Source organism: Carcharodon carcharias, chromosome 5 (genome assembly GCF_017639515.1).
Source record: "Carcharodon carcharias isolate sCarCar2 chromosome 5, sCarCar2.pri, whole genome shotgun sequence".
In the NCBI taxonomy this organism is placed as follows: Eukaryota; Metazoa; Chordata; class Chondrichthyes; order Lamniformes; family Lamnidae; genus Carcharodon; species Carcharodon carcharias.
The window spans coordinates 51,197,691-51,222,854 of record NC_054471.1 but is presented as its reverse complement, the minus strand read 5'-3'; the positions used below and the strand labels follow the sequence as shown (position 1 = coordinate 51,222,854).

Sequence of the window (25,164 nt, the reverse complement as noted above, 5' to 3'; positions counted from 1 at the left end):
AAGTTCAATGCGGAGAAGTGTGAGGTGATGCATTTTGGTAGGAAGAACATAGACAGACAATACAAAATAAGGGGTGAAATTTTGAAGGGGGTGCAGGAGCAGAAAGGGTGCATATGTGCATAGATCATTGAAGGTGGCAAGAAAGGTGGAGAGAGCATTTAATAAAGCATATAGTATCCTGGGTTGTATTAATAGAGACATAAAGTACAAGAGCAAGGAGGTTCTGCTGAGTTTATGTAAGACACTCATTAGATCTCAGCTGAAGTATTTTGTGCAGTTCTGGGCGTTTCATTATAGGAAGGATGTGAACACTTTGGAGAGAGTGCAGAAGAGGTTTGAGAAGAATGGTTCCAGGGATGAGAAACATCAGCTATGAGGATAGATTGGAGAGGTTGTGATTGTTCTCCTTGGAGAGAAGAAGACTAAGAGGAGATTTGATAGGGATGCTCAAAATCATGAGGGGGCTGGACAGAGTAGAGAGGGAGAAGCTGTTCTGTCTGTAAAAGGATCAAGGATGAGAGGACACAGATTTAAAGTGTTCTGCAAAAGAAACAAATGTGACGTGAGAAAAAACTTTTTCACACAACAATTTGTTCGGGCTTGGAATGCACTGCCTGGAAGTGTGGTGGAGGCAGGTTCAATTGAGGCATTCAAGAGGGCATTAGATGATTATTTGAAAAGAAATAATGTGCAAGGGTCCAGGGAAAAGGCAGGGTAAATGACACTAGCTCATTTGGAGATCTGGTGCAGACATGATGGGCCGAATGGCCTCCTTCTTTAAAATTCTGTGATTTCTGTATCTGTGTGTTAAGAAAGGTTAAATTGAGTTTTAGTTTCACTTTAATAGGTGCTTGCATTTCTAATCACACATCCAGAAACAGCAGTTTGTTTTGGAACCTGTTGGAGTTAAGCTGGTTTTGAAGATAGTTGCCAGGCAGTAGCAATCTAGAAGGGGCAGGGTAGCCAGTTCCAAGTTAAAGTTGGTTGAAAATAGCTTCCAGGAGAGACTGGAACAAAGGGGACAGATACCCAGTCCCAAACTAAAGAAAAACCCCAAAATTCAAGGGAATGGAACAGGAGAAAGTCCCAAGCAGACCTTCTAGGAACCCTGCAGGTGTACCTGCACCACATGGATTGCAGCAGTTCAAGAAGGCAGCTCACCACCTCCTTCTCGAGGGCACCTAGGAATGGGCAATAAATCCTGGCCCAGCAAGTGAAGCCCACATCCTGTGAATATATTAAAAAAAAAAGTCCAAGGAAGGCAAGGAACCTGGAAAAGGTCCTGTTAAGGAAGTTAAGACTGAGAAGCAGAGAGAAAGGCTCCAAACTTCAGATTTAAAGAGACAAAAGCTGCAGAAAGCAGATTTAAAGCGAGAACAGCTTGCAAGAGGCAAGAAGGTCCAAAGAGACAACTGAAGGGTCTGTACCTCTTTGCTATGGGCATGTGAAGCAGTGGTACTGTTGACGGCTGAGTCAATGAGAGATTGTGTGTGGAAGACAGCTTGAATGCATGTGGTGACCCAAAGCAGAGGAACATCAGAAGGAGAGTTTGAAACCCTGGAGGTGAACCCCTGTGGAAGGTGTTTGAGTGAAAATGTTGGTTTGGGAGAAGATTCCAAGATGAGGTCTTGGAGAGTGGAGATTGGAAACCCTTGTGTGAAAGGTGGAGTGCAGTGAAGCAGTGAAACCAGTTAGCTCACGGTGTGACAAGCTTTGCGGGGAGGGGGGGTGGGGGGGGGGAGGAGTTGAGGAGAGATCCGTGACTTCTGTCACTTGGTTTCAGAGTGTGGTATGTCTGACCACAGGGTGCCTATAGGTTTACATGGGCTGTGTACTTACTGTGAACACTAGAGTATAAGATAGCTATTGTAAGTTGCGTCATCCTTACAAATCTGTGTACATCTGTAAAGGTATAGTTGTGGTTGAAGGATTATTGTAACATAGTTCACCTTTTCTTGTTTAATAAATGTTTTAAGCTTTTGTTAAAGGTTCATCAGCTGAATCCGATGCCTCTATTCTGTGGCCGCTCCCCACTTATCTAAATAAACAAAAGTTACGATCTATCAAACTGTGTTCCACCTGGGATCAGGATTTTCAAGGGTATTCCTAGTTGGGATATTAACAGTTATATAAGTGCCTGATTTGTAAATTATCACATAATGGCTGGGATTTTGTTGGAACAGCAGGGTCTTGTCCACCAGCGAGGAGCCCCCGTCAATTCCCTTGGGGACGCCTAAAGGAATCAAGTGGCCTTCAGGTACTAATTTACTGCTGTTAGGCCTTCTCCATGTAGAAGCAGTAGAAGCCTTGCCTGCTGACAGCTGCCAACCCAATCAGAGGCCGGCAGTTCGTCATGGCCACCAGGAACAGTGGTTGCTTCAGGCACTGCACCCACCTGAGGCCCAGGATCATGGAGGGACCCCACGCTGCAGGTGAATGAAGGTAGGATGTGGGTTGCAGAGGAGTGGAGTGGGGGTGAGAGTCGGAGGCAAGGGAAAGGGTGGGCACAGAATGTCTGATAGTGAGGGAGCTCCCCATGGAGGCCACTGGCAAACCGAACATGGTTTGAAGGGTGGCCTTCCAAGGGCACGGGAGATCCATGTGGCCTCCGTTTAATCCCTGAGCAACCATTAATTGTGGTGAGCTCAGGGATAATAGGTGTCAATTGGCTCATTGATGAGTCTGACTGACGTTCCTCCACTGGCGGCCGGAAATCACATCAGTTCCTTCCACCCTCTGACTTCATCTGCCACCCAGAGACTCACATGGGGCCTCTCTGAAAATTAAGTGGTCCTGGTCTCCATGGTTCCTGTCAAAATGGGCTGCATAAAACCTAGCCTATAGATTGCACAATTCATTGGCATTAGTTGTATATTTAACATAGGAAAATTCAGAAACTGACTTGAGGCCAATGATGTGCGCAGTTCTTCTAATGTCCAGGTAATGTGGGTGAAAAATTGCAGAAAGTAACTGGATGTTAGAATATATAGAATAAAAACTAACCAGATTCTGATTCTCTTAATAGATACCTGGAATGAGAGACTTAAAATTAAATTCTAGACCTGGAAAGGTGAGGATCACGTGCCAATATTTAATGAAGCAATTTGTTCATGGATCACAAAGCAGGATTTTAAAATGAAACCTATTTTTCAGATTGCAATTTACAATCAGCGCAATCTTTGTGGAGAAGCTATTGAAGTCTTTCATGATGTTAAGGATGCTACATCCTGGAAGCTGGGCCCTGAAATTTCCATCAGGGTAGTAAGAGGCTGGTAAGATATTCAGTTGCTTTGCATTGTGGCATTTTAGTATGTTAAAGATGCTATATAATACAAATTATCATTGATGCCCATTGTTCTTAGGAACTACCTGATGTTAATGTTCATATCATATTAAACTTCATTCCCTATTACCTTATCATAATGCAATTCTCGAATAATGTGTAATGCTGCCTCATGCTAAATACTGTGTAAAATAAATAAAATATTCAAATAAGTTGAAAGTATGAAATTGAGCTGGTCTGTGTTGTGTGTTGATAAAAATAAATTAAACAAGCAAACAGTGAAAAATTGAAGTAGAAACGAAAAGCTATAAATACATATTCGGTCAGTCAGTATCTAAAAAGAGAAAAGACGGATTTAAATTTCAAGCAGAGACCTATTATCTAATATTCACAGACATGGTTTATATGCCCAGCATTTGGTGACTTAGATTTGATTCTTTTTCAAATGCTGAGTTCAGTACTTGGGCTGGGCCTGTAATTTGAGCTTGCTGAGACATGAAAGCAAACTTGTTCTATTGCAATTGGAGAGCACAATATTTTCTTTGATTTAGCATGAGGTAGTTGATAATGACTAATTGTGTAGTTATGAAACATTAATAAAGTTGGTACAAATTGGTTTTCCTTCGCACGGGCACTACTACTTGATTGTATATGCACAATTAGATGTAAATCCTTATAGCACATTTTAATTTGGTAGCAAAGTTTAAGCCTTATGGCAGTGAGTGGAATTGTCTGTGCCTGCTGGCATTGGGCATACTCGGCGGCGTGAGCAGACAATATGGTGAGAAGGCCAGAAATCAGTTTCACAACCTCATGAAATCCGTTTGTGATCGGCCGCGCAGCTTGTCAATGGTGGGCTGCATTTCTGCCATTGGACGTCGAGAACCTCATTGTAATGCATCTGCATATCGTTATAAGGCCAGCCTGACAGAATCATCCCCCCCACCCCCCCTGCCCCCGCCGCTGGATTGCTCACCCATGCTGACATGTTTCACAACAGCATGTTTAAGTCGTGCACATGGCAGGCTGCACTTTGAGGGGAACTCGGAGGTGAGTACACAATAATGTTGCGCAACCCTCGCCTGGTCATCTGTTGGATTTCAGGATTGAGGCGCATTGGATGTAGGGGCAAGGGCTGCTCCGTGGTTGAGGCAACTTGGAGGTGGGGACAAGGGCTGCCCTGTGGTTGAAGGTAGTACACAAGCACGTGCAGGGTGGCAGGGAGGGAAGCGGACACGCATTAGGGAAACCTTGTATAAAGTGATCATTCCTCTGCAGCTGAGACAGTTCAGACATAGGAGTGGAGTCAGGCCTCTAGCTTACCTGCCCGCTCAAGAAACGCAATGGCATGAAAGTGCCACCAAATGCTTCAGAGCTTTTCATCCCTTGGGAACAGACTGCAAACTAATGACCATTTTAGTGGACGGCAGAACAGTTGGATGACTGGGCACGTTGTACAATCTCCTTGCTAAAGCTGGCCGTGGAGCAGTCACTGGTGGAGGTGCTCATGGCCCCTTCCAGTGCCATCATCCTGGTTTGGCCCATGGTTCAAGCTAACAGTGTAGCCATGCAGTGTATGTTAGGAGAATGCCTGCACCTGAGCTGAGAGCACAGCATGCAGTCCAATGGGTAAAGCTGCCATCACAAAAGCATCCCACAGGTTTGCGTGCGGTTTCCAGTGAGTGTCCACGACTCCTACATTCTCAGTTGGTCACGGATCCTGACACCTTCTAAGTTCCACAGAGGCTGCAGGGATGGCTTCTTGGGGACAAGGGCTACCCGCAGAAGATGTGGCTGATGACACCTGTGTGGCGACCTCAGACTGCAGCAGAGCGAAGGTATAATGAAGCTCATGCTGCAACTCCCCACAACTTGGTGGAGCAGACCATTTGGATGCTGAAAATGAGGGTCTGGTGCCTGGACCGATCTGATGGAGCCCTGCTTACAGTCCACAGAGGATGTCACACGTCTTCATTGCCTGCTGTGCCCTTTACCACCTGGCGTTGCAACAGGGAAAGGAGTTGGCCAAGGAGGAGATGGAGGAGCTGGAGGTCTCCCCTGAGGTGGACTTCGACGGTGATGAGAGTGAGGAGATCCTCAAAGGTGATGATGACGGGGATGAGGCCCTTGCACTGGCCAGGCGAGGCAGGTGTGTTCGGTTGGCCCTCATAGGTGCTGGATTTATGGAGGATAATGACGACATGCAGTTAGGAGACACCATTGATCCTCAAGTTGCATCTATGAACATTTGACTCCAGTTCGGTTTATGGCAGCGCGGGTACCCTCTGTGAGAATGCTCCTGTCATGGAGACGCAGCAGAGGGCAGCTTGCTTGTGCTCTGTGATCAGGGTCATATCATGGAGATGCTGTCATGAAACTTTAAAAGCATCTGATCCTTTGTCTGCCTTCAGCACTTGAGCCCTTCAGGAGCACGATGTCACTGGTCACAGATGCTGAAGAGATGGGGGCCAACCCTACCTTAAAGGTGCTGTGAGCACAGATGGAACACTGTGACACCTGCTCACGACATTCTGACAGCAATGACAAGCACAGCCGAGGTGCAGACTTCACTGATATGTCCAGGGAGAGTTGGGCCATTTTGGTCTAAAGTCTGATCAAAGCACAGGGAAGGGGCCCTGGACTGAGACATGTGCCTTTATCTTGTGCAGAAAGGTTTCACATCTGAGTGACATGAACACAGCTCATCAGAACAAGGAGCCATAGGCAAGGAGACAATCTTGAGAGTTTATTTACAATAATGAGCATTAAGTACCAATGATTAACACTCGTGCCCGGGTGGTGCAACTATACCTTTTTAACTTTCCTAACTCTGCTACTATGTCTTGGTGCTCCCTGGGCGTCCTCAGCGGAGATGGAGCCAACCCGCTGACTGCTATGCCCTGTCTGTGATGATCTTGGTGAGCGTCCTCTGGAGGGCCGAGACCTGGAGGGCCCTGACCTGCTTTCAGGGTTCTCATGTGTGGCTGTGGCATCCTCCTCGGCCTGTGGAGCTGGAGTGCTGAGGTTACAGAAGAGGTGATTCTAATTGGCCAGACACTCCCAGAGTCAGCTGGCTGGATGGCCCTGGGGCGAGGGTGGGTACACGTGCTGATCCTCCTCCCTGACTCCTTGAGGAGAAGGTGTAGCTGGAATGAGATCAGGTTGTGCTGACCCATTTCACGTACGCACTGTTGGAGGCCAACAATGGCGTCAGCGATGGCCTTCAGGTCATGCAGCAATGCAGGAGTGACGTCCTAGACCAAAGTCTCCATTGTGGCAGCCATCCTATCAGTGTTGAGCTCAGTGCATTGGCATGCTGGCGCTATCACCTCAGCCTGAAGGTAGATGGACTCCTACATCATGCCTTGCAATCTGAGGAGTGCAGCGGACATCCCTTCCTGATGTTCCTAAGCTTGCCCTTGCAACTCCAGCAGCTGTGACATGACCGAGTCCAGAGGCTTGTCATCTGACTCGGACTTAGGAAATTCCTGGCTTCCAGCAGTCCTCTGAGTTCCTGACACCTGGGAAGTCCCTGCAGCCGCCTGTCTTGGATCAGAAAGTGTGATGTGCTCATCAGATTGTGATCCCGAGGCTACTCCAAAGCTAGATCCCACCAAGGTGTGTGTCTCTGCACTGGTCGAAGGTGTAGGTAAGTGCTGTGATGGGTCTTCAGGGAAGGTTTCGGTGGTTTCCTTTTCTGAGCTTCCCTTGGGGCTTTATTGGAGGGCCTGGGCTGTGGACTCTCTTGGCTGTTTCCCAGATGTGCCTGTGGAATCAAGGGGAGATAATTAGTGCATGGCAGTGGCCTGTGAAACAGGACATACCACTCACAGCATGGTTGTCTGATGGATGTTGCACTGCTGGATCCTCACTTGCTAGAGTACCGTCGACCTCACCATCAGCAAAGGAACGGTCCAGAACCTCGCTGGCCAGCTGGATGGCTCTGTTTTCAAAGTCCGTGAGGACCTTGATTTCAAGCATTCCTCCAGCAGTCTGCAACCTCTCCCTCTTGTTAGGTGCCAGCTTGTCCTGCATGAATAGAGATGGAGCAAGTGTAAGAGGATAACTGCCAGGCCAGACAATAATTGTGCCTGGCATGTTGTGGGTGGCGAGTGGTCCCATGGATGGGATGAGGACCATGAAGGTGTGTGTGAGAGAGTGAATGGTAATGAACTGGCAGTGAGTGAGAGTGAGGGACCTGTGGAAGTTTGATGGGTTTGTGAGTGAGTTGAGAGTATTGAAAAGAGGGACTTACCCTGACAGAATGGAGGAGTTCATTCATCCTCTTGTGGGTGGCTGCCCTCTTTTGCAGAGTGTTGGCACTGACCACCGCTGCCACCACCGCCCAAGCCGGATTAGTGAGGTTGCAGCCCATCCTGTGGCCAGAGTGGGGGTAGAAGACATCACGGCAAGCCTCCACTTCATCCAAAAGGTGCACAAGGTACGGTGTCATTAAACCAGGGGTGCTGCAGTCTTCTTGCCTTTTGGGGCCATGTCTTTTGAGCAGCAGTCATGGTTGGAAGCACTGAGAAGTGTGTGTGTGCAGCTAAATATGGGGTGCAGCATGATGAAGCAGTGAGGTGATGGTGCGGTGAGCGAATGGGAGCCCACCCACCATGGAAAAGGTGTGTTTCTCGGGAATGCTTCATTAACATGGTGGGTTTGGGTTGACACGGTGTGAGAAGCTGTCATTGTGGCTGCCAGATAAAAGTACATTTTACCTGCCTGCTACCGTGCTTAGTGCAAATCTGGGATGATTCGGCCCAATATTTTAATTGTTACAATCCCTTTGAGAGACCGATAGCTTAAAAAAAAACATTTGAATTGTCAGTGACCAACTTAAAGGAATCACAAAACCGGATTTCAAGTTTTAAACTTCTGCTGAGACAAACTAACAATTGCTTGGCATGCAACTACTCCTCTAAACCACAGAACAGATAATCTTTATTAGTCCTAGCAGGACAGATAACCTCATGCTGCATATATATGTTATAGCACGCTGTCCACAGAATTGCAGCCTTTACTGGAAACAGTCCAAAGTCATTCCCAGCTCCTGTTCTTCTCCCTGTTTGGCTGAGCTGTAAAGTCCAATGACTATCGAAGATCTTTTCACTTAGTCCTCTGAGAAGTCCCGAAGCAGCCTCCAGCAGCGCATCTCACTCCGATGATTCGTCCCACAACTACGGCAGGACGAATCTTTCAGAGTCTTTAATTGCCTACGGGTTCTGTTTCTTTGGCCAGGGAACATCTTCCAACCCACATTTGGTCTCGTAACTAACAGCGAAAACAGCCTTTTTCACTCTGCTAACTGCAGCAGCTGTTCCCGGTTTTTCCCTCTCTCTTTCTGGGACTCTGTTGAAATTCTCTGAGAACTAAATCTGCAATAGCAAAAATATTTGTCTCTCCCTTTGTGTTCGGGCATATTTATTTCAATAGCTCTGATCTGGGACCCGTCCCTCACCCCCTCCAGTCCCCATGGTAACCAGGTCACACCGGCTTAATGCCGGGCAGAACTAGCAGGAAGTCACATGTCCCTTTTCATTACGTCATTTTACCTTGAATTTAGGGACAGTCTAAAATATAAACCATCTTATAAAACCTTGCATTCTTAACACCTGCCCCCAAAAGATGAAAAATCATTTACGAAATAATTTTTCTACAGCACTATCAAAATTTAACTTTGTAAACACCTCATCAATTACCAAATCCAATACAAGCAATATTCTCTCCCTTGTCATGTTTCACCATTAAACAGTCTGTCTTGGTAGTGTTATAAGGCTTACGCTGTCATACCCAATCTCATGTAACTATTTGGATTTAAAGCTCAGTTTAGATGAGTTCTTGAAATTCCACCACTCTTCTGAACGAGAGTACTTTTAACTACTGGTGGCTTCACTTTTCATCAGTTGGAGTAGCAAATCTCTTTTCTGATTTTGAATATGTTTCTATGTCCTGGGTTAGAAAATCTATTCTTGATTCGGCCTGGTTACATTTGTCCACATCAACATTGCTGATTTAGAAACATAGAAACATAGAAAATAGGAGCAGGAGTAGGCCATTCGGCCCTTCGAGCCTGTTCCGCTATTCATCATGATCATGGCCGATCATCCAATTCAATAGCCAACTCCCACTTTCTCCCCATACCCTTTGATCCCATTTGCCCCAAGAGCTATATCTAACTCCTTCTTGAAAACATACAATGTTTTGTCCTCAACTACTTTCTGTAGTAGTGAATTCCACAGGCTCACCACTCTCTGGGTGAAGAAATTTCTCCTCATCTCAGTCCTAAATGGCCTACCCTGTATCCTCAGACTGTGACCCCTGGTTCTGGACTCCCCCACCATCGGGAACGTCCTTCCTGCATCTACCCTGTCTGATAATCCCTCAGGCTTTCTGGTACCTTTTCAGGCGTGAACTGCAAACCCAGAAGAAACTCTCTGTCATAATGCTTCTTAACCTCTAGACTCAGAAATTCCCTTTGTTCTTCTTTAAACTCAGACACTGCATTGTCAGCTGGTTGTTGACCTCTTAATACAGTCTCTGAACCACCCCGTTCAGGTTTAACTCCTGATTTCCATTCTCTTTCATGGCTGCAGGTTGTTTTAATGTCCAAGCCTATAAAGAAAGTCCCAAGCAGCCATATGGCTGAATTATCCTTCTGTGTAAATGCAAGGTTGCATTTATATTTAAATTCGTTTCCATGATTTGTACCTCCAGTGTTCTTCTCCAGGAGTTGCAGATTTAATACTGCCTCCTTCTGTGCAAGCAGATCATTCTTTTGCCAAGTAAAATCTTCTTGAAGAACCTCATAAAAAATCTTGATACCCTTTTTGTAATCAGTCCATGAATTCTTTTAAATTCTTTTAAAAAATTTTCCCGAGCACATGCTTTTCCTGATTCTTTTCTCGCAAGAGCGATCGCTTCGTCATTTGGAAATGTTAATTTACATTAAGAACACAAATCCTTCCTCGTAGCTCTGTGGTATCAATATCAGTTGCGGTTAAGTCTTTCAGTTTCAAAACACTTCTTTCCTTTGTTCCATCATCAGGTTTAAGTGCTGCTGCTGTCTCTGCTTTGATGCCTCTTGGTTAGTGTCTGCCTATAGACTTAATTCAGACAGCATCAATTCATCTCCAGCTGCTCGTACCTCATTGTGATCAGTCTGATGTTCCATTGTCCCTTTAAACTCAGCAATATCAGCTGTTGTCACTTTGGACACATCCTTACTTGAAACAGTAATTTCCACTGCAGATTTACAGATAGTCATGAATTTCTGTGCGTCATTTAATTTCTCCTGTACATTTTCAGTTTTAACAACTTCACTGATCTTTTCTGGTACCACTGGAGATGGTAAAACCTTATCTCCAGACAAGTTATTTCCTAATATAAGATCCACACCAATTAGCAGGTAGCTTCAACCCAATTTACAGAATTACAATACCTGAAATTAAATCACATTTTGTATTAACTTTATGCACCAAAATGGTTAAACAACCTCCATTAAAACCTTAATCAATACATTCTCACATAGCAAACCCTCCACCACTGACGCACAGTTGTAGCACTGTGTACCATCTACAAGTTGTCCTTTGACAGCACTTTTCCAACTCATGACTTCTGCCACCCAGAAGGACAAAGGCAGCAGACGCATGGGAACACCACCACCTGCAAGTTCTTCTTCAAGCCACACACCATCCTGACTTGGAACTATATCATCGTCCCTTCATTGTCACTGGGTCAAAATCCTGGAACTCCCTCCTGAACAGCATTGTGGGTGTACCATTACCATAGGGACTGCAGCAGCTCAAGAAGGCAGCTCACCATCACCACCTCAAGGGTAATTAGGGATGGGCAATAAATGCTGGCCTAGCCCACATCCCGTAAATTAATTTTAAAAAACCAGGCACTCAACACAGGCCACAGTTTTACTTTCCAATTTAGAACAATCTACCTTGATATGTCCCCTTTTATGACAAAAATAACATGTTGGTCCATTGAAATATACATACCCTCCACACTGTCTTTTTTACTACCCTAAGGAGTATCTGTCTTTTCATTTCTGCTATTCCTCACAGTAACCATATTCTGTTCATTATCAGACCCCTTATCTCTCCAATTTCTTTGTGGGTTTGCATACAGTGGTCCTCTGCTACTCATATGTTAGTGAGACAATTCGTAGTCATCAGCCATTATTGCAGCTGCTCTTATCTTAGGAACTTTATGGTCTTCTAGGCGGGACCTTTTTCCTAAAGGGATTCAATTTTTAAATACTTCCTTTAGCTTTACTTCTCTATGGTTTTCAATATCTTGATCAATTGTCATAGCTGTATACCAACTCTCAAATATCGTTTCTATTTCTGTAGAAAATTCCACAGAAGTCTGATTCTGTTTCTTCCTTAAATTTCTAATCTTTTGCCATTATACCTCTGGCAGTAACTCATAGGTATTGAGAACAGCATTCTTCACTGTATCATAATCATGACATTGTATATCTGAAAGAGATCAATATGCTTCTCACCAAGAATCTAATGTTTTTGCCATAAACATGCTTTGCAATGAAACTGTCTAACTCTCCTGCAGTCATTGCAGTTGTGTAGCAATTTTCTCAAATGACACAAATATATTTCAGGTCACTCCTCACTGAAGGTAAGCCCCTTTCCCTGAAAGGAGGTGTCACATTGAATTGTTGATTATTTTCAGGTAACTTAATTTCAGCACACAGAATCCAGTTCAGAAGAGGCTCTTAGGCCCATCGTGTCTGCACTGACACGTGGGAAACACTTGACCTACCTACCTAATCCCATTTACCAGCACTTGGCCCGTAGCCTTGAATGTTATGATGTGCCAGGTGCTCATCCAGGTACTTTTTAAGGGATGTGAGGCAACCCACCTCCACCATCCTCCCAGGCAGTGCATTCCAGACCATCACCACCCTCTGGGTAAAAAAGTTTCTCCTCACATCCCCCCTAAACCTCCTGCCCCTCACCTTGAACTTATGCCCCCTTGTGACTGACCCTTCAACTAAGGGGAACAGCTGCTCCCTATCCACCCTGTCCATGCCCCTCATAAACTTGTACACCTCGATCAGGTCACCCCTCAGTCTTCTCTGCTCTAACGAAAACAATCCAACCTCTCCCCATAACTTAAATGTTTCATCCCAGTCAACATCCTGGTGAATCTCCTCTGCATCCCCTCCAGTGCAATCACATCCTTTCTATAATGTGTTGACCGGAACTGCACACAGTACTCCAGCTGTGGCCTCACCAAGCTTCTATACAACTCCAACATGATCTCCCCATTTTTGTAATCTATGCCTCGATTGATAAAGGCAAGTGTCCCATATGCCTTTTTCACCACCCCACTAACATGCCCCTCCGCCTTCAGAGATCTATGGACACACACGCCAAGATCCCTTTGTTCCTCAGAACTTCCTAGTGTCATGTCATTCATTGAATACTTCCTTGTCAAATTACTCCTTCCAAAGTGTATCATCTCACACCTTTCAGGGTTAAATTCCATCTGCCACTTATCTGCTCATTTGACCGTCTTGTCTATATCTTCCTGTAGGCCAAGACACTCAATCTCACTGTTAACCACCCGGCCAATCTTTGTGTCATCCGCAAACTTACTAATTCTACCCCCCACATAGTCATCTATGTCGTTTATATAAATGACAAATAATACGGGATTGAGCACAGATCCCTGTGGTATGCCACTGGACACTGGCTTCCAGTCACTAAAGCATTCTTCTGTCATCACCCTCTGCCTCCTATAACCAAGTAAATTTTGAAACCACCTTATCAAATTACCCTGTATCCCATGTGCATTTGCCTTCTTTATAAGTCTCCCATGTGGGACCTTGTCAAAGGCTTTGCTGAAATCCATATAAACTATAGCAACTGTACTACTCTCATTTACACACCTGGTCACCTCCTAAAAAAATTCAGTCAAATTTGTTAGGCATGACCGCCCTCTGACAAAGCCATGCTGACTATCCCTGAACAAACCTTGCCTCTCCAAGTGGAGATATATACTCTCCTTCAGAAATTTCTCCAATAGTTTCCCTACCACTGACGTGAGACCCACTGGCCTGTAGTTCCTTGGCTTATCTCTTCAACCCTTCTTAAATAGCGGAACCACATTAGCTGTTCTCCAGTCCTCTGGCACCTCCCCCGTAGCTAGAGAGGAATTAAAAATTTGGGTCAGAGACCTGCGACCTCCTCCCTTGCCTCCTTCAGCAGTCTGGAACACAAATCATGAGCACCTGGAGACCTGTCCACTTTTAAGCCTGTCAACACCTCCAATACCTTGTCACTCCCGATATCAATTCACTTAAGAACCTTGCAGTCTCTCTCCCCGAGTTTGATACCTTCATCCTCATTCTCTTGGGTGAAGACAGATGTGAAGTATTCATTCAACACTCTAGCGATGTCATCTGGCTCCACCCATAGATTGCCCCCTTGGTCCCTTATGGGCCCCACTCTTTCCCTGGTTATCCTCTTCCCATTGATATTCTTATAGAATATCTTGGGATTTTCCCTACTTTTACCTGCCAGAGCTTTCTCATATCCCTTCTTTGTTCTCCTAATTGCTTTCTTATACTCCACTCTGCACTGTCTGTATTCCACTAATGCCTCTACTGATTTGCTTCCCATTTCCTGCTAAAAGCCTCTCTTTTCCTTCTGATCGTAACCTGAATATTTCTGGTCATCTATGGTTCTCTGGGCTTGTTACTCCTTCCTATCACCCTAGAGGGAACATGTTGAGCCTGTACCCTTCCCATTTCCTGTTTGAATACCCCCCACTGTTCCTCTGTAAATTTCCCCACAAGTAACTGTTCCCAGTCTACCTTGGCCAGATCCTGCCTTATTTTAATAAAATCCACTCACCCCCAAAACAGTTTTTTGCATCTTGTCTATTTCTTTGTCCATAACAATCTTAAACTGTACCATGTTATGGTTGCTATCACTAAAATGCTCACCCACCACCACCTCAGCCACCTGTTCAGCTTTATTCCCCAGAATTAGGTCCAGCAATGCACTGTGCCTTGTTGGGCCCTCTACATATTGACCTAAAAAATTCTCCTGTACACATTTCAAGAAATCCACTCCATCCAAACCCTTAACACTATGTCTATCCCAATTAAAGTTGGGACAGTTGAAATCATCTAATATACTTACCCTATTGTTATTGTTTTTACACACCTCCACAAATTGTGCACATATTATGCTGACTATCTGGGGGTCTATAATAAATAGCTAATAATGTGGTTGCCCCTTTTTTATTCCTAAGCTCTACCCACAAAGCTTTGTTCGATGCTGCCTCCAAGATATCATTTCTCCTTACTGCAGTAATGGACCCTTAACTAATAATGCTATGCCTCCTCCTCTTTTACCCCCTCCCCTGTCTCGCCTGAAGGTTCTATATCCCGGAATGTTGAGCTGTCAATCCTGCCCCTCCCTCAACCACGTCTCAGTGATGGCTATTATATCACAATTCCACATGTCAATCCTCACCCTTAATTCATCCCTTTTACCTGTTATGCTCCTGGCATTAAAGTAGAGGCCATCCAGCCTTGCCTTACTCCCTTGAAGTTTATTGCAGCTGTACTCTCTCTGACTTGACTGTTTTACTGTATTATGATGTGTCCCTATTCTGCTTACATTCTGTGTCCCCTCCCCCTGCCGAATTAGTTTAAACTCCTCCCAACAGCACTAGCAAGATTGTTAGTCCCACTCTGGTTCAGATGTAGACCGTCCTGTTTGTACAAGTCCCACCTTCCTCAGAAACGGTCCCAGTGATCCAGGAATCTAAAACCCTCCCTCCTCCACCAACTCTTAAGCCACGTATTCATCTGCACTATTCTCCTACATGTCCAAATTCAGAGAGGAGTGCTTATTCTGCTCAATGGTTGGCAGCCAATATACTGTTTACCTTGTTCCAGTCTAAGGCCTTTACCCACGCTTCCTCCCCGCCCCTCTCCACCAAACCCTGGAACCACAAGAACACCTTCACAGAGGCATCAGGACCACGAACGGTGACAGTGATGCATTATGCGGCTTTGGACCTCAGAGGTACTCTCAAGGCTCAAGCACTTTTAAGCCTTCCCTGTACCTCCTTTGCCCACTAATACATAGATTGGGACTTAATCACCCTTGTGGATCTCAAAAGGTCATTTAGTCTCTTCCTGCATTGCCTCCAGTTTCGAGGCATGACTCCGATGCTGCCCCATGGTCACTCATGTCTAGGCAGGTCAGGTAATTGAGGGAGGTCTCCTCTTCCTGTCAGTTGGCATCAGGACCTCAAGCCTGGTGGATACAGTCTGGAGGAGGGCATAGAGGGAGTCATCAAAACATGGGGCTGTTCTGGATCTTCTTCACTGCCTCTTCTCTCACTCCCTTGATTGGAGATCTATGGAGAAAAACATGTTAGAATGAAGCAGCTGCTTAGTTTTCAAATCTTAACATTATGTGGATGATCAGATTTCATGCCATCTGTGTTCACTGGCAAAAACTCAACACTTAACTCAAAACCTCTGCAGAATTTGACACATTTTTCAGAATAACAAACAATGCCTGATAATCTTGCCAAAAACAAACACTTCCTCCTGGCTTTGATATTTAGAAAATCACTGGGTCACCTGACACTGTCCCTTGCCAGGTGTCCCTTTAAATGAGTGGCCATGACTTCCTTCTGGGTCATGGCCAGTGGTTATGGCCACTGGACACCCTGCCCTTCAGCTTGGATCAGATGTCGAGAATGACAGTGTAGCGAATTTGCAGGTTTTAATAGCCACTAATTGGGCAATTGCCATTTTATATGGCGAGCTGCAGTGGCTGGGGTGGGAGTTGGCGACCCACCAATTTCCAGTTGTGAGTCCTGCCCACCGAAATGCGCCATAATATTCAGCCCATGAATTGAATTTGAGTCATTGTCAAGCTTTCCTGCTACCCCCATGCCGTTCATATAATTTAAGCTTTTCTTTGTCTTTTCTCCTGGCTTCTTGGTTGGAAGCCAATACACTGTGTACCTTGCTCAAGCCTAAGTTCTTGCCCTGGCTGTTTGCAATTCAATGCTTTCCTTTTCTTTTATTCTTTGAAAATTCTGTGGTTTTTTTCCTTCTACTTGCCTCTGGAATTTTAATTCCAGTCGTTGCATTTTCTGTTCTTTCCCAAGCCCATATTTTTTCATTTCTTTTTCTAATTCCAGCTGTTTCATTTGCAACTGAGCTCCAGCCAACTCAACCTGTGGGCTTTTGGGATTACTTTTCTCTTCCTCAAAGTTCAGGTGTTGAGTCAATGCTTCAACAATCTCTGCCTTGTAAGTCCTGACTCATAAATCAAATTCAAGTTTCTCTGCCACCACCTTCAACATAACCTTTGTTAACTGTTGCAAGGCATTCACAGATTGGTCCTCTCTTTCTAAAAATGACTGAACAATGAACTTAACCATGCCAATTGTTCAGTGAATGCAGCAAATGTAAAAAACTTGAGATATCTTGTTCATTTAAACTCTGGCAATTTCCAGTGTACTCGTTCCCAGCTTCTGGACTCGTAACCCGGATGATTCCGCCAATCTGTTGCGATCCCGTGGAAACTGATAACTAACTACAAGAGAAAGATTTGAATTCTCAGCGACCAACTTTAAAGAAATTGCATGAAAAGTTTTTGAGTTTAAAGACTTTTACTGTAACAGTCAAACTATAATCAGCATAACTAAACATTACATAGTCGGCAACCAATACCCTAAACTACAGAACAGATTAAGCTTATTAGGGTCTTAACACGATCCATAAGCCCACATATATATGTTACCGTATGGTCTCTGCAGACTTGCAGTCTTTAAAGCAAACAGTCCAAAGTCATTCCCAGCTTCCAATGAGTTCACTTCTGCCCATTTCACTGAGTCATAAGTCCTCTGACCATTGAAGGTCCTTTCCCTTAAACCTCCGAGAATTCCCGAACCAATCTCCAGCAGCATGGTTCACTCTGATGATTCTTCACCTCCTATGCAAGGATGAATCTTTCAGAGGACTTAGAAGTCCACAAGTTCCATCTCTTCGACTAGGGAACATCTTTGTATCCACTTTCTGTCTTGTAGCTAACAGTGAAACCAGCCTTTTTCACTTTGCTAACCGCAGAGCATTTGAACCCTGTATCCCTCTCTCTCTATCTCTGAGATTTCCCTCATTCTCTGTACACTAAAAGTCTTTGAGACAGTGGGCAGAATTGTCCCAGATTTGCACTAAATGCAGGTAGTGGGCAGGAAAATGGACCTTTTACCTGCTGTCTGCAATGGCAGCTTTTCAGGCCGTATTGTCCCATTCCTGCCTCTTTGATTATGCATTCCCAGGAAACATGCCTTGTTGCTGGTGGGGCGGCCCCTGATTTGCCTGTCTGCTGTCACCTTAGGCTTTCCATAAACCGGGTGCCATATTTAAAGGCTGCCCCTATAAAGAGCTAGCACTCTTCAAGGGATAGAAAGCTGTTGGGGACTGCCAAACAGAGGAAACATGCTGTTCCCAGATTTAGCGATGCCTCCCTTGAGCGCCTACTGGACGCAGTGGAGGCCCACTGCAAAGTCCTGTACCCCACTCTGGGCGAAGACTAGCAAGCAAGGTCACCAATCCAGCATGGGAGGCAGTGGCAGCAGTGGTCAGGGCCAACGCCCTGCAAAAGAGGACAGCCATCTAGCTCAGGAAGAGGATGAATGGTCTCAGTTGTTTCACCAGGGTAAGTCACTCTTCTCATTGTGCTCAACTCAAACAATTACAAACCCACCACTCATTCACAGGGATCTCACGCCTCAAGGGACAACATTACTAACTCTCACACACATCCTCACGTCTCTATCAGGCTCATATCCCCTCGAGCTCACGTCCACATCCTGTCCATGGCTCTGCTCACCACACAAACATTCCATGCACTGCTCATACTCTCTTCATCTGTTTTCAAGCAGAAGAAGCTGACTCATAGCGGCAGGGAGAGGTCCCAGATCGGGGATGGAGTGGCACACATTAGGCCCCTCACTCACTTTGAGGAGCGTGCCATTGCCTGACTGGTGAGGACGTGGACCTTGCCTGCGGTGACAGTGAGGTTGGCGGTGAACACCCTCGTGAGGATCCTGCATCACATCTCTCAATGCAACAGGGAGTGCTCTCTCTCCTGCTTTTGACTGAAATGCACTAATTATCTCTACTTTGGTTCACAGGGAGCTCTGCCAGGTGACTGACACCATCAGCCACCAAGTCCTTCAGTTCCGTCAAGGTCTGCACCTCCAGCAAAGAGGACATCTCCTCCATTGAAGAGCTGGAAATAAGCAGCCTGGAAGACCCATCATAGTGCTTACCCACAACCTCCACCAGCACAGAGGCACAGCTCAGGGGGACCTAGATCTAGAGCAATCTGGTGGTCACCGCATGGATACATGTCCGCTGCAGGAGGAGGCAGGTTCAGTCGAGCTCCCTGGCACTCGGAGGACTTTTGGGGATGAGGAATCTGTGAGGTCCAAGTCAGATGACGAGTCTCTGGATTCGGCCTTCCAACTCATCGTGGAGGGTCAGTAGAAGGCAGGGAAACATCACGCAGAGTTGTTGGAAGCCCTCAACAGTGTTGCATGTGAGTTGGAGGAGTGCGTCCGCCTGCTCTCTGATGAAGTGGTGCCCATATGTGTGCAAATGGAGGTCTCCATGGGAAGGATGGTGGATGCCATGAAGACCCTGGTCCAGCAGAACATGGAGGTGCGTGCAGACCTGCACTCCATTGCGGCAGCGATGGGTGAGTTCCTGCAGTGGCTTTGCAAGAGGGAAACAGGGCACCTCGATGTCTCTCTGAGTGCTCCTTCCATCAAGGAGTCAGGCTGGGGTCATTGGGCACCCGAAGGGACGAGGAGCGGCAGCTGGACACCCTCGGGTCATCCACTCAGGAATCTCAGAGACTGCCCTCTTCCTCTGAGTTCCATTTGCCTATGACCCCCTCAACCTCATCCTCTGTCACCACAGAGGGAGCAGCACGAGGGACCTGGCTCTCCAGAGGACCCATGCTGAAGTCATTAGAGGCAGAAGGTTCAGCCATTGCGCAGGCTGTCTCCACCCCTACTGCGGATGTCAGGGCAGCACCTAAAAGAAGTCGTAGGCCTAGGAAAGTTAAGAATTTCTAACCCTAAGTGGTTGCTTGGGTGAACGTGTTTTGTCACTTTATAATCTGAAAGGTCTTCCATTTTCACAGAGTGATGTGTAATGGTGTCTTTCAGCTTCATTTACAGGCTTCGCGAGTCCTCCCTCTGCATCCACCCCCCAACTGCATTAGTAGTTCAGCTGCATGCAGCTGGACAGGAGTGATTTTTGAGGAGGAAGTGTGTGTGCATGTGGCAGGGCCTTTTTGGACCCTCATGCAAGTACTCTCCTTTGCACAGGGAGCCTTCCTCCATCACACTCATCCTAATGACCCTAACGTTTTCAATGGTGGTGCCCACGTGTAATCATGGAGGTCTTCCTGGGAAGGATGCAGGGCGCCATAGAGAACCTGGTCCAGTAGAATGTGGATGTGCATGCACTCCATTGTGGCAACGATGGGTGAGTCCCTGCTGTGGCAACTCGAGAGGGAAGTGGGGCACTTGATGTTCCTCCCGGCACTCCTTCAAGGCTTTCAGTTATCCATCTGAGCTGACCTGCATCTCTGCCCACCCACTGATCGCTCTCCCATGCAGCACCTGTGCCCGTCCAACACAATAATGTCACCTGGACATTTCCCCACTTTCTCCCTCCTCCATCCTTACTCTGCCCTCCACCCTTACTCCCTCCTCCATCCTTACTCCATCCTCCATCCTTGCTCCTTGCTCCCTCTGCACACCTTCCTCTCCCGGATTCCTCCACCCCCCCACCGACTCCTTCCTCCCCCTGAACTCTTGACCCTTTCTGAACTCCTTCCCTCCGAACTCCTTCCTCCCTCCGAGCTCGTTCCCTTACACCTTCCTCCCCCTCTTACACGTACTTCCTCAGTTGCTGTGTTCTCCCCGTTACACTCTCCTCCCCCATACACCCTCCCCCTCTCCCAATCTCACTCACCCTGAAAGCATTGTTTTCCCCCTCCCAACCACCCCTGAAACCATTGCTCCCCCCTCACCCAACCGACACCACCCCCCAGTACCCCTTCCTCTGCCACCCCTCTGGTACACCTTCCTCTCTTAGTCAAACCTAGATCTTCCTCTCCCACCTGCCACCTCCACCACCCCCTCCAACCCTGGTACACCTTCCTCTCCCAGTCAAAGCTAGACCACCCTCTCCATCCTATCAATGATCTTCCATAGCAGCTCATGGCCAAGTCCCTGATGTCCCGATGCAGACCCCAGAGGTCACCAGTGACCTTCCACTTTCCACGAGCAGCTTTGTGGCAGAGCTGTGTCCATGAAAATCCACATGTGATACACGTGTTCCTGCAGGGTGCGGTAGCTGTAGGGCTCCAGCAACTTCTGCTCCTCGGATGTCTGCAATGTGAGAAAGGCCCTAACGGTAAGTTTCAAATTATGCACATCACACTTGTCAAGATGTGTCCTATGTTTTCCCGCTGATGTGCCCGGATGATCCAGTGAGGGGGGAATGATCCCGTCAAGCAGGGCTTATAATGATATGCAGATGTATTGCAATGAGGTTCACAATGTGCGGCGGTGGGAAAGGCTATTCACTGGTGGAGCGGGAAATCACAAACTGGTTTCATGACTTTTTGAAACCGATTTTTGGCGTTCTTGCCATATTGTCAGCTCACACTTGCCATGACGCCCGAAGCCAACAGGGTCGGAAAATTCCAGCCAGTAAGCCTGCAATAGCAAAATCAACTGCCTCTCCCTTTGGGTTCAGGTGTTAAACCTGGCACGTGCATTTCAATAGCACTGACCTGGGCCCATGATAACCAGGTGGCATCAGTTTACTTCTCGGAGGTCACATGTCCCATTTTACCTTGTATTCAAAGAGACAGTCCAAAACATAACCATCTTATAAAATCTTGCATTCTTAACACAGTTCATATCCCTCTTTAATTTGCAATGTTTATTATGAATGGATTAGAAATGGTGAATAGACTAGAATGCAAATATTGTACATTAAATTTTAAGTAGAATTGTTGTTGTGAGGCAGAATTCCATAAATAGTGTGTGACTGGTATTCACAATATTGATAGTAATACTCTAAACTTTTCCCAACAGTTGGCTTATTTATCAAAAGCCTAACTTTGAAGGTGATAAAATTGCTTTGGAGGAAGGTATGCTGGAGCTTTCAGATATTTGGGGAAAGGAGATAGCTGAAGACAGTTGTGATGATGCACTCATCTCTACCCCTAAAGAATCTCTTATTGGCTCTATAAGAAGAACAGTCAAAGTAAGCATGCCTTACAAGTATTTCATCAAAATAAACTGGTTATTGATGAACATTTTGGATTTGATTTACTGCCAGTTACAAATGCTTTTGACTTTTCAGTTGAATGTTAGAAGATTTGATGACTATGTTTTATCTTCCCATATTCTACCTTTTTTCTATTATCCGTGTCTTGACAATCTTTCTTTTAACAAACCACTTGTTGCCCTGGAATAAGAAAAATGCACTGTTGAAATGGTTGTCAATTAATTTGGAAAGGGACCATGAGAGGGCAGAGAGGAGTGAGTGAAATAATCTGATAGTGGATAAAGGCAGTGCTAAGGTGTAACAGCAAGCCTGAGGTATGCAAACTCTAGCCTCTGGATCATGTATGCATCATGATTACCTAGATACCAAGCCCTGAAGTGCCTCAGTATTCTGACGTAAAGCAAGGTAAGATCGATCATCGATCCAGAGTGCAGTGGAGGCTGGGCCATTGAATATTTTTAAGGCTGAGTTAGACAGATTTTTGACTGACAAGGGTGGTCAAAAGCTATAGGGGGTAGACAGGAAGGTAGAGCCCCAATCCAATCAGCTATGATCTCATCAAATGGTGGAGCATGCTCGAGGGGCTGAAAATCTTGTTCCTGCTCCTAACTCCTATGCTTGTGTGTTTCCACTCCTAATTACCCAATGACACCTGTGGTAAAATGGTTACTTTTGGGTGTTTAGTGAGGACTGGGCTGTGCTAATTTAGGTTGATCTCCCATGGTAAAATGCTATGCACATAAGGAAAAATAAACTTGTTTTTAACCTTTGTGTATTGTTTTTATAAAAAGAAACAATTCAAGCAATTGCCTATATTGATTGTCAAGGCTTGCACATGAATGGCCACTAGGAGTAGGAAGGGAGAAAGAAATTGGAAGAAGTAGCAAAATCAAAACAATTCGAGAAATGTCAGCGACAAGAAAGGAACTTTAAAAGATAAATTTTAACCAGAAAAGTTAATGTCAAGAAAGAAGGTATCCAGTGGAACAAAATAGCAGAAACTGAGTTAATATAAGAAATGAAAGTAAAAGCAAGAACCAATGGATTCAGGACTGAAATAGGAAAATAATGGCCCAAAGCTTCCGAGGAGTGGCAGTAACGTCAGATTGCCACTCCGCTTCTACTTTGCTTCACCATGCCAGAGTTCCGCATTTCCGGCCAAGACTTCTGATCCTGGATTCTCCAGATATGTGGTGCATAACTTAAATGGAGCTGCTTCTTTGTGGTGCTGGATTGTCAGGGAAAGACAAGCTACACCTCCTTTTTGCAACACTAGCTGCCCTATTCTGGTAAGTAAAGCATTTAAATGTCCCAAAGCTTCTTTGAAAAGCTAAGGAGAGAAGGTGAATTTGTAAGCGGATAGGGTGAGTAAGGTAAGTGGGTAAAGGGGTAGGTGGCTAGGGTGGAAGGTGGGAAGGGGGGAGGTGGGGGAGGGGGGCTGCATGGTAGGTGGGTGAAATGGGTAGGTGGGTCCGGGGTAGTCGGGTTGGAAGCGGTTGTCAGGTCGGTGTGAGTCAGGTAGGATAGGGAGAGAGTCGGGGAGTTGGGGGGTTGTCGGGTGGTGGGGGCTAGTCAGGTTGAGTGAGGGGGGTGTGGGAGGTGGGAGACAGGTTTGGGGGAGGCGAGGAGTCACCAGGCTGGTCGGAGGGTCGGGGCAGAGGGTGGTTGAGGGCCGAGTGTGGAGTCGGTTGGGACTGTCAGTGTGAGTGATTGGGGTCAGGAGTTAGACTAGGTCTGTATAATGTTTTCTGGGCAACTATCCAGGTAAGTAAGTAACTGTTCAAAGTCTCTGACTCTAACTCAGAGTTCGAAACTTTTTTGGAGGGTCCCAGGAAGCAGGGAAATTGCCCATCAGAAGTACAGACTTCCCAGGCAGTTCCTATGGAGTCAGTGGAGTAGGACATCCAAGGAGTCCTGTAGCGCATTCCAAGGGTACGTCCAGTCTCCAACTATCCAGAGATTGGAAGATCTGGGCCAATGAATCACGATGCTGACAAATTGTGACTGCTGAACTAATCTGTGATGTGGAGAGACAGCAAGTCATGTCACTGATTTCAATATGAAAAGTAGCTATGAGTAGGAAATAGAATTTCAGTCCGGTACAAAGTTTGTGAAATGTTGAACCATTTGTTGATTGGTAACCTTGGGAAGGTGTAAAGTTGGATGTAAAAGCTTATAGGTCCTTTTGTTCTTGACGTTGTAAGGTCTTCAAGGTAAAATAAATAACAGGTATTACATAGGCTGCCAGAGAAAAAGGGAATGAGAGAATAAACTATTCTCGATGTTTGAAATTGCTGAATCTGGTTGGTGGAAGAAAACCTAAGCGTATTGGTTGATCTGGCTGAAAGATGAAGAGGAAAGGGAGGGGAAGACCAACCAAAAGTAAACCTGAAATTGCACATCTCAAATCCAAATGAAAGGAAAAAGTATAAGTCTGGAAACAACCAAACAACCTGTTCTGTTGTACTGGACTCTGTTTATCACCACGTTTTCCAGAATTTGATGTTGGAGGAAAATGTCACAAATTTGCCTGCAGTACCTGTATCTATGAAATAAAGGTGGTTTAAAAATATAAATACAATGGCACCAATTCCAGCAATATTTTATTTATTTGACAGTCGGCATGAGATCCTGAATAAAAATGCTTTGACTCATGCCAGCATGTTTTGAGATCATCGTGCTTTAAAGCTTTCTTGTTGGGCGCCAATTAATTACAGAGAATATGATGGCCTGAAGAATTCATTTGTTACTTTTTCAGAAGTGGGGTTTACCAGAAATAGATTTATGTTCGGAACTACATGGTTTGGGAAGGAAAACAACATATGTTGATGATATGGAAGAAATACAGATATATGGGATTCTGGAGCCAGTGTTATCCCTTGAAGTATTTTCGGGCACGTAAGTAGAATGTTCCGATCCTAAAAAATTTCTATTGTTGAACTGACAGAAAGTGAATTTTAACTGAACGCTTCTGCCTGTGCCTGCTATACAAGAATTATGCTTTTGAATAAGAATATTATTCAGCTGAAATTGTCCCCACAGTAACTTTGCCACTGTAATTTGGTGAAAAAGACTGTAATGTTCAAGAAATCGCATAAGTTAGCAAAACAATAAAGTTGTATTGATGGAATGAATGATGTATGATCTTAGTCCTCTTAATTTAAAAGGAAAGTTGGAGTCTGCCAAACTGCTGCACTGAGTACAGCTTTTTGTTTAAGCATTTGAAACCAGTTATTTTATTGCTTTAATTTGAGTTCTGGGATATTGAAATTCATGATCTGGGTCTGAATGTTTACAAAGCACATTCTGCTCTTTTATCTGGGCAGCAGGCTCATAAAGCAAGGCTTCTGTGGGACTACAAGTCTGTTGTTGGAATTTAGTAGATGGATTAAGCAAGGCATTTTTTTGTGAGAGATGCAAGTTATAAGTGAAAAAAAACCTGGAATTAAAAATCTGATGATAACCATTAAAACCATTGCCGATTGTC

At 45.4% G+C, this 25,164-nt stretch overlaps 1 protein-coding gene across 2 annotated transcripts in view; it reads left to right on the top strand.

Annotated features, from left to right (window-relative positions):
- crybg1a (crystallin beta-gamma domain containing 1a) overlaps positions 1-25,164 on the top strand; it is a 319,813-nt gene that overhangs the window by 193,530 nt on the left and 101,119 nt on the right. For both annotated transcript variants that reach the window (XM_041188918.1, XM_041188920.1), the window contains 4 exons: positions 3,026-3,070; positions 3,154-3,272; positions 21,482-21,653; positions 24,436-24,575. In XM_041188918.1, coding sequence (XP_041044852.1) covers positions 3,026-3,070; positions 3,154-3,272; positions 21,482-21,653; positions 24,436-24,575 — 476 coding nt within the window. The remainder of the gene's footprint in view (positions 1-3,025; positions 3,071-3,153; positions 3,273-21,481; positions 21,654-24,435; positions 24,576-25,164) is intronic.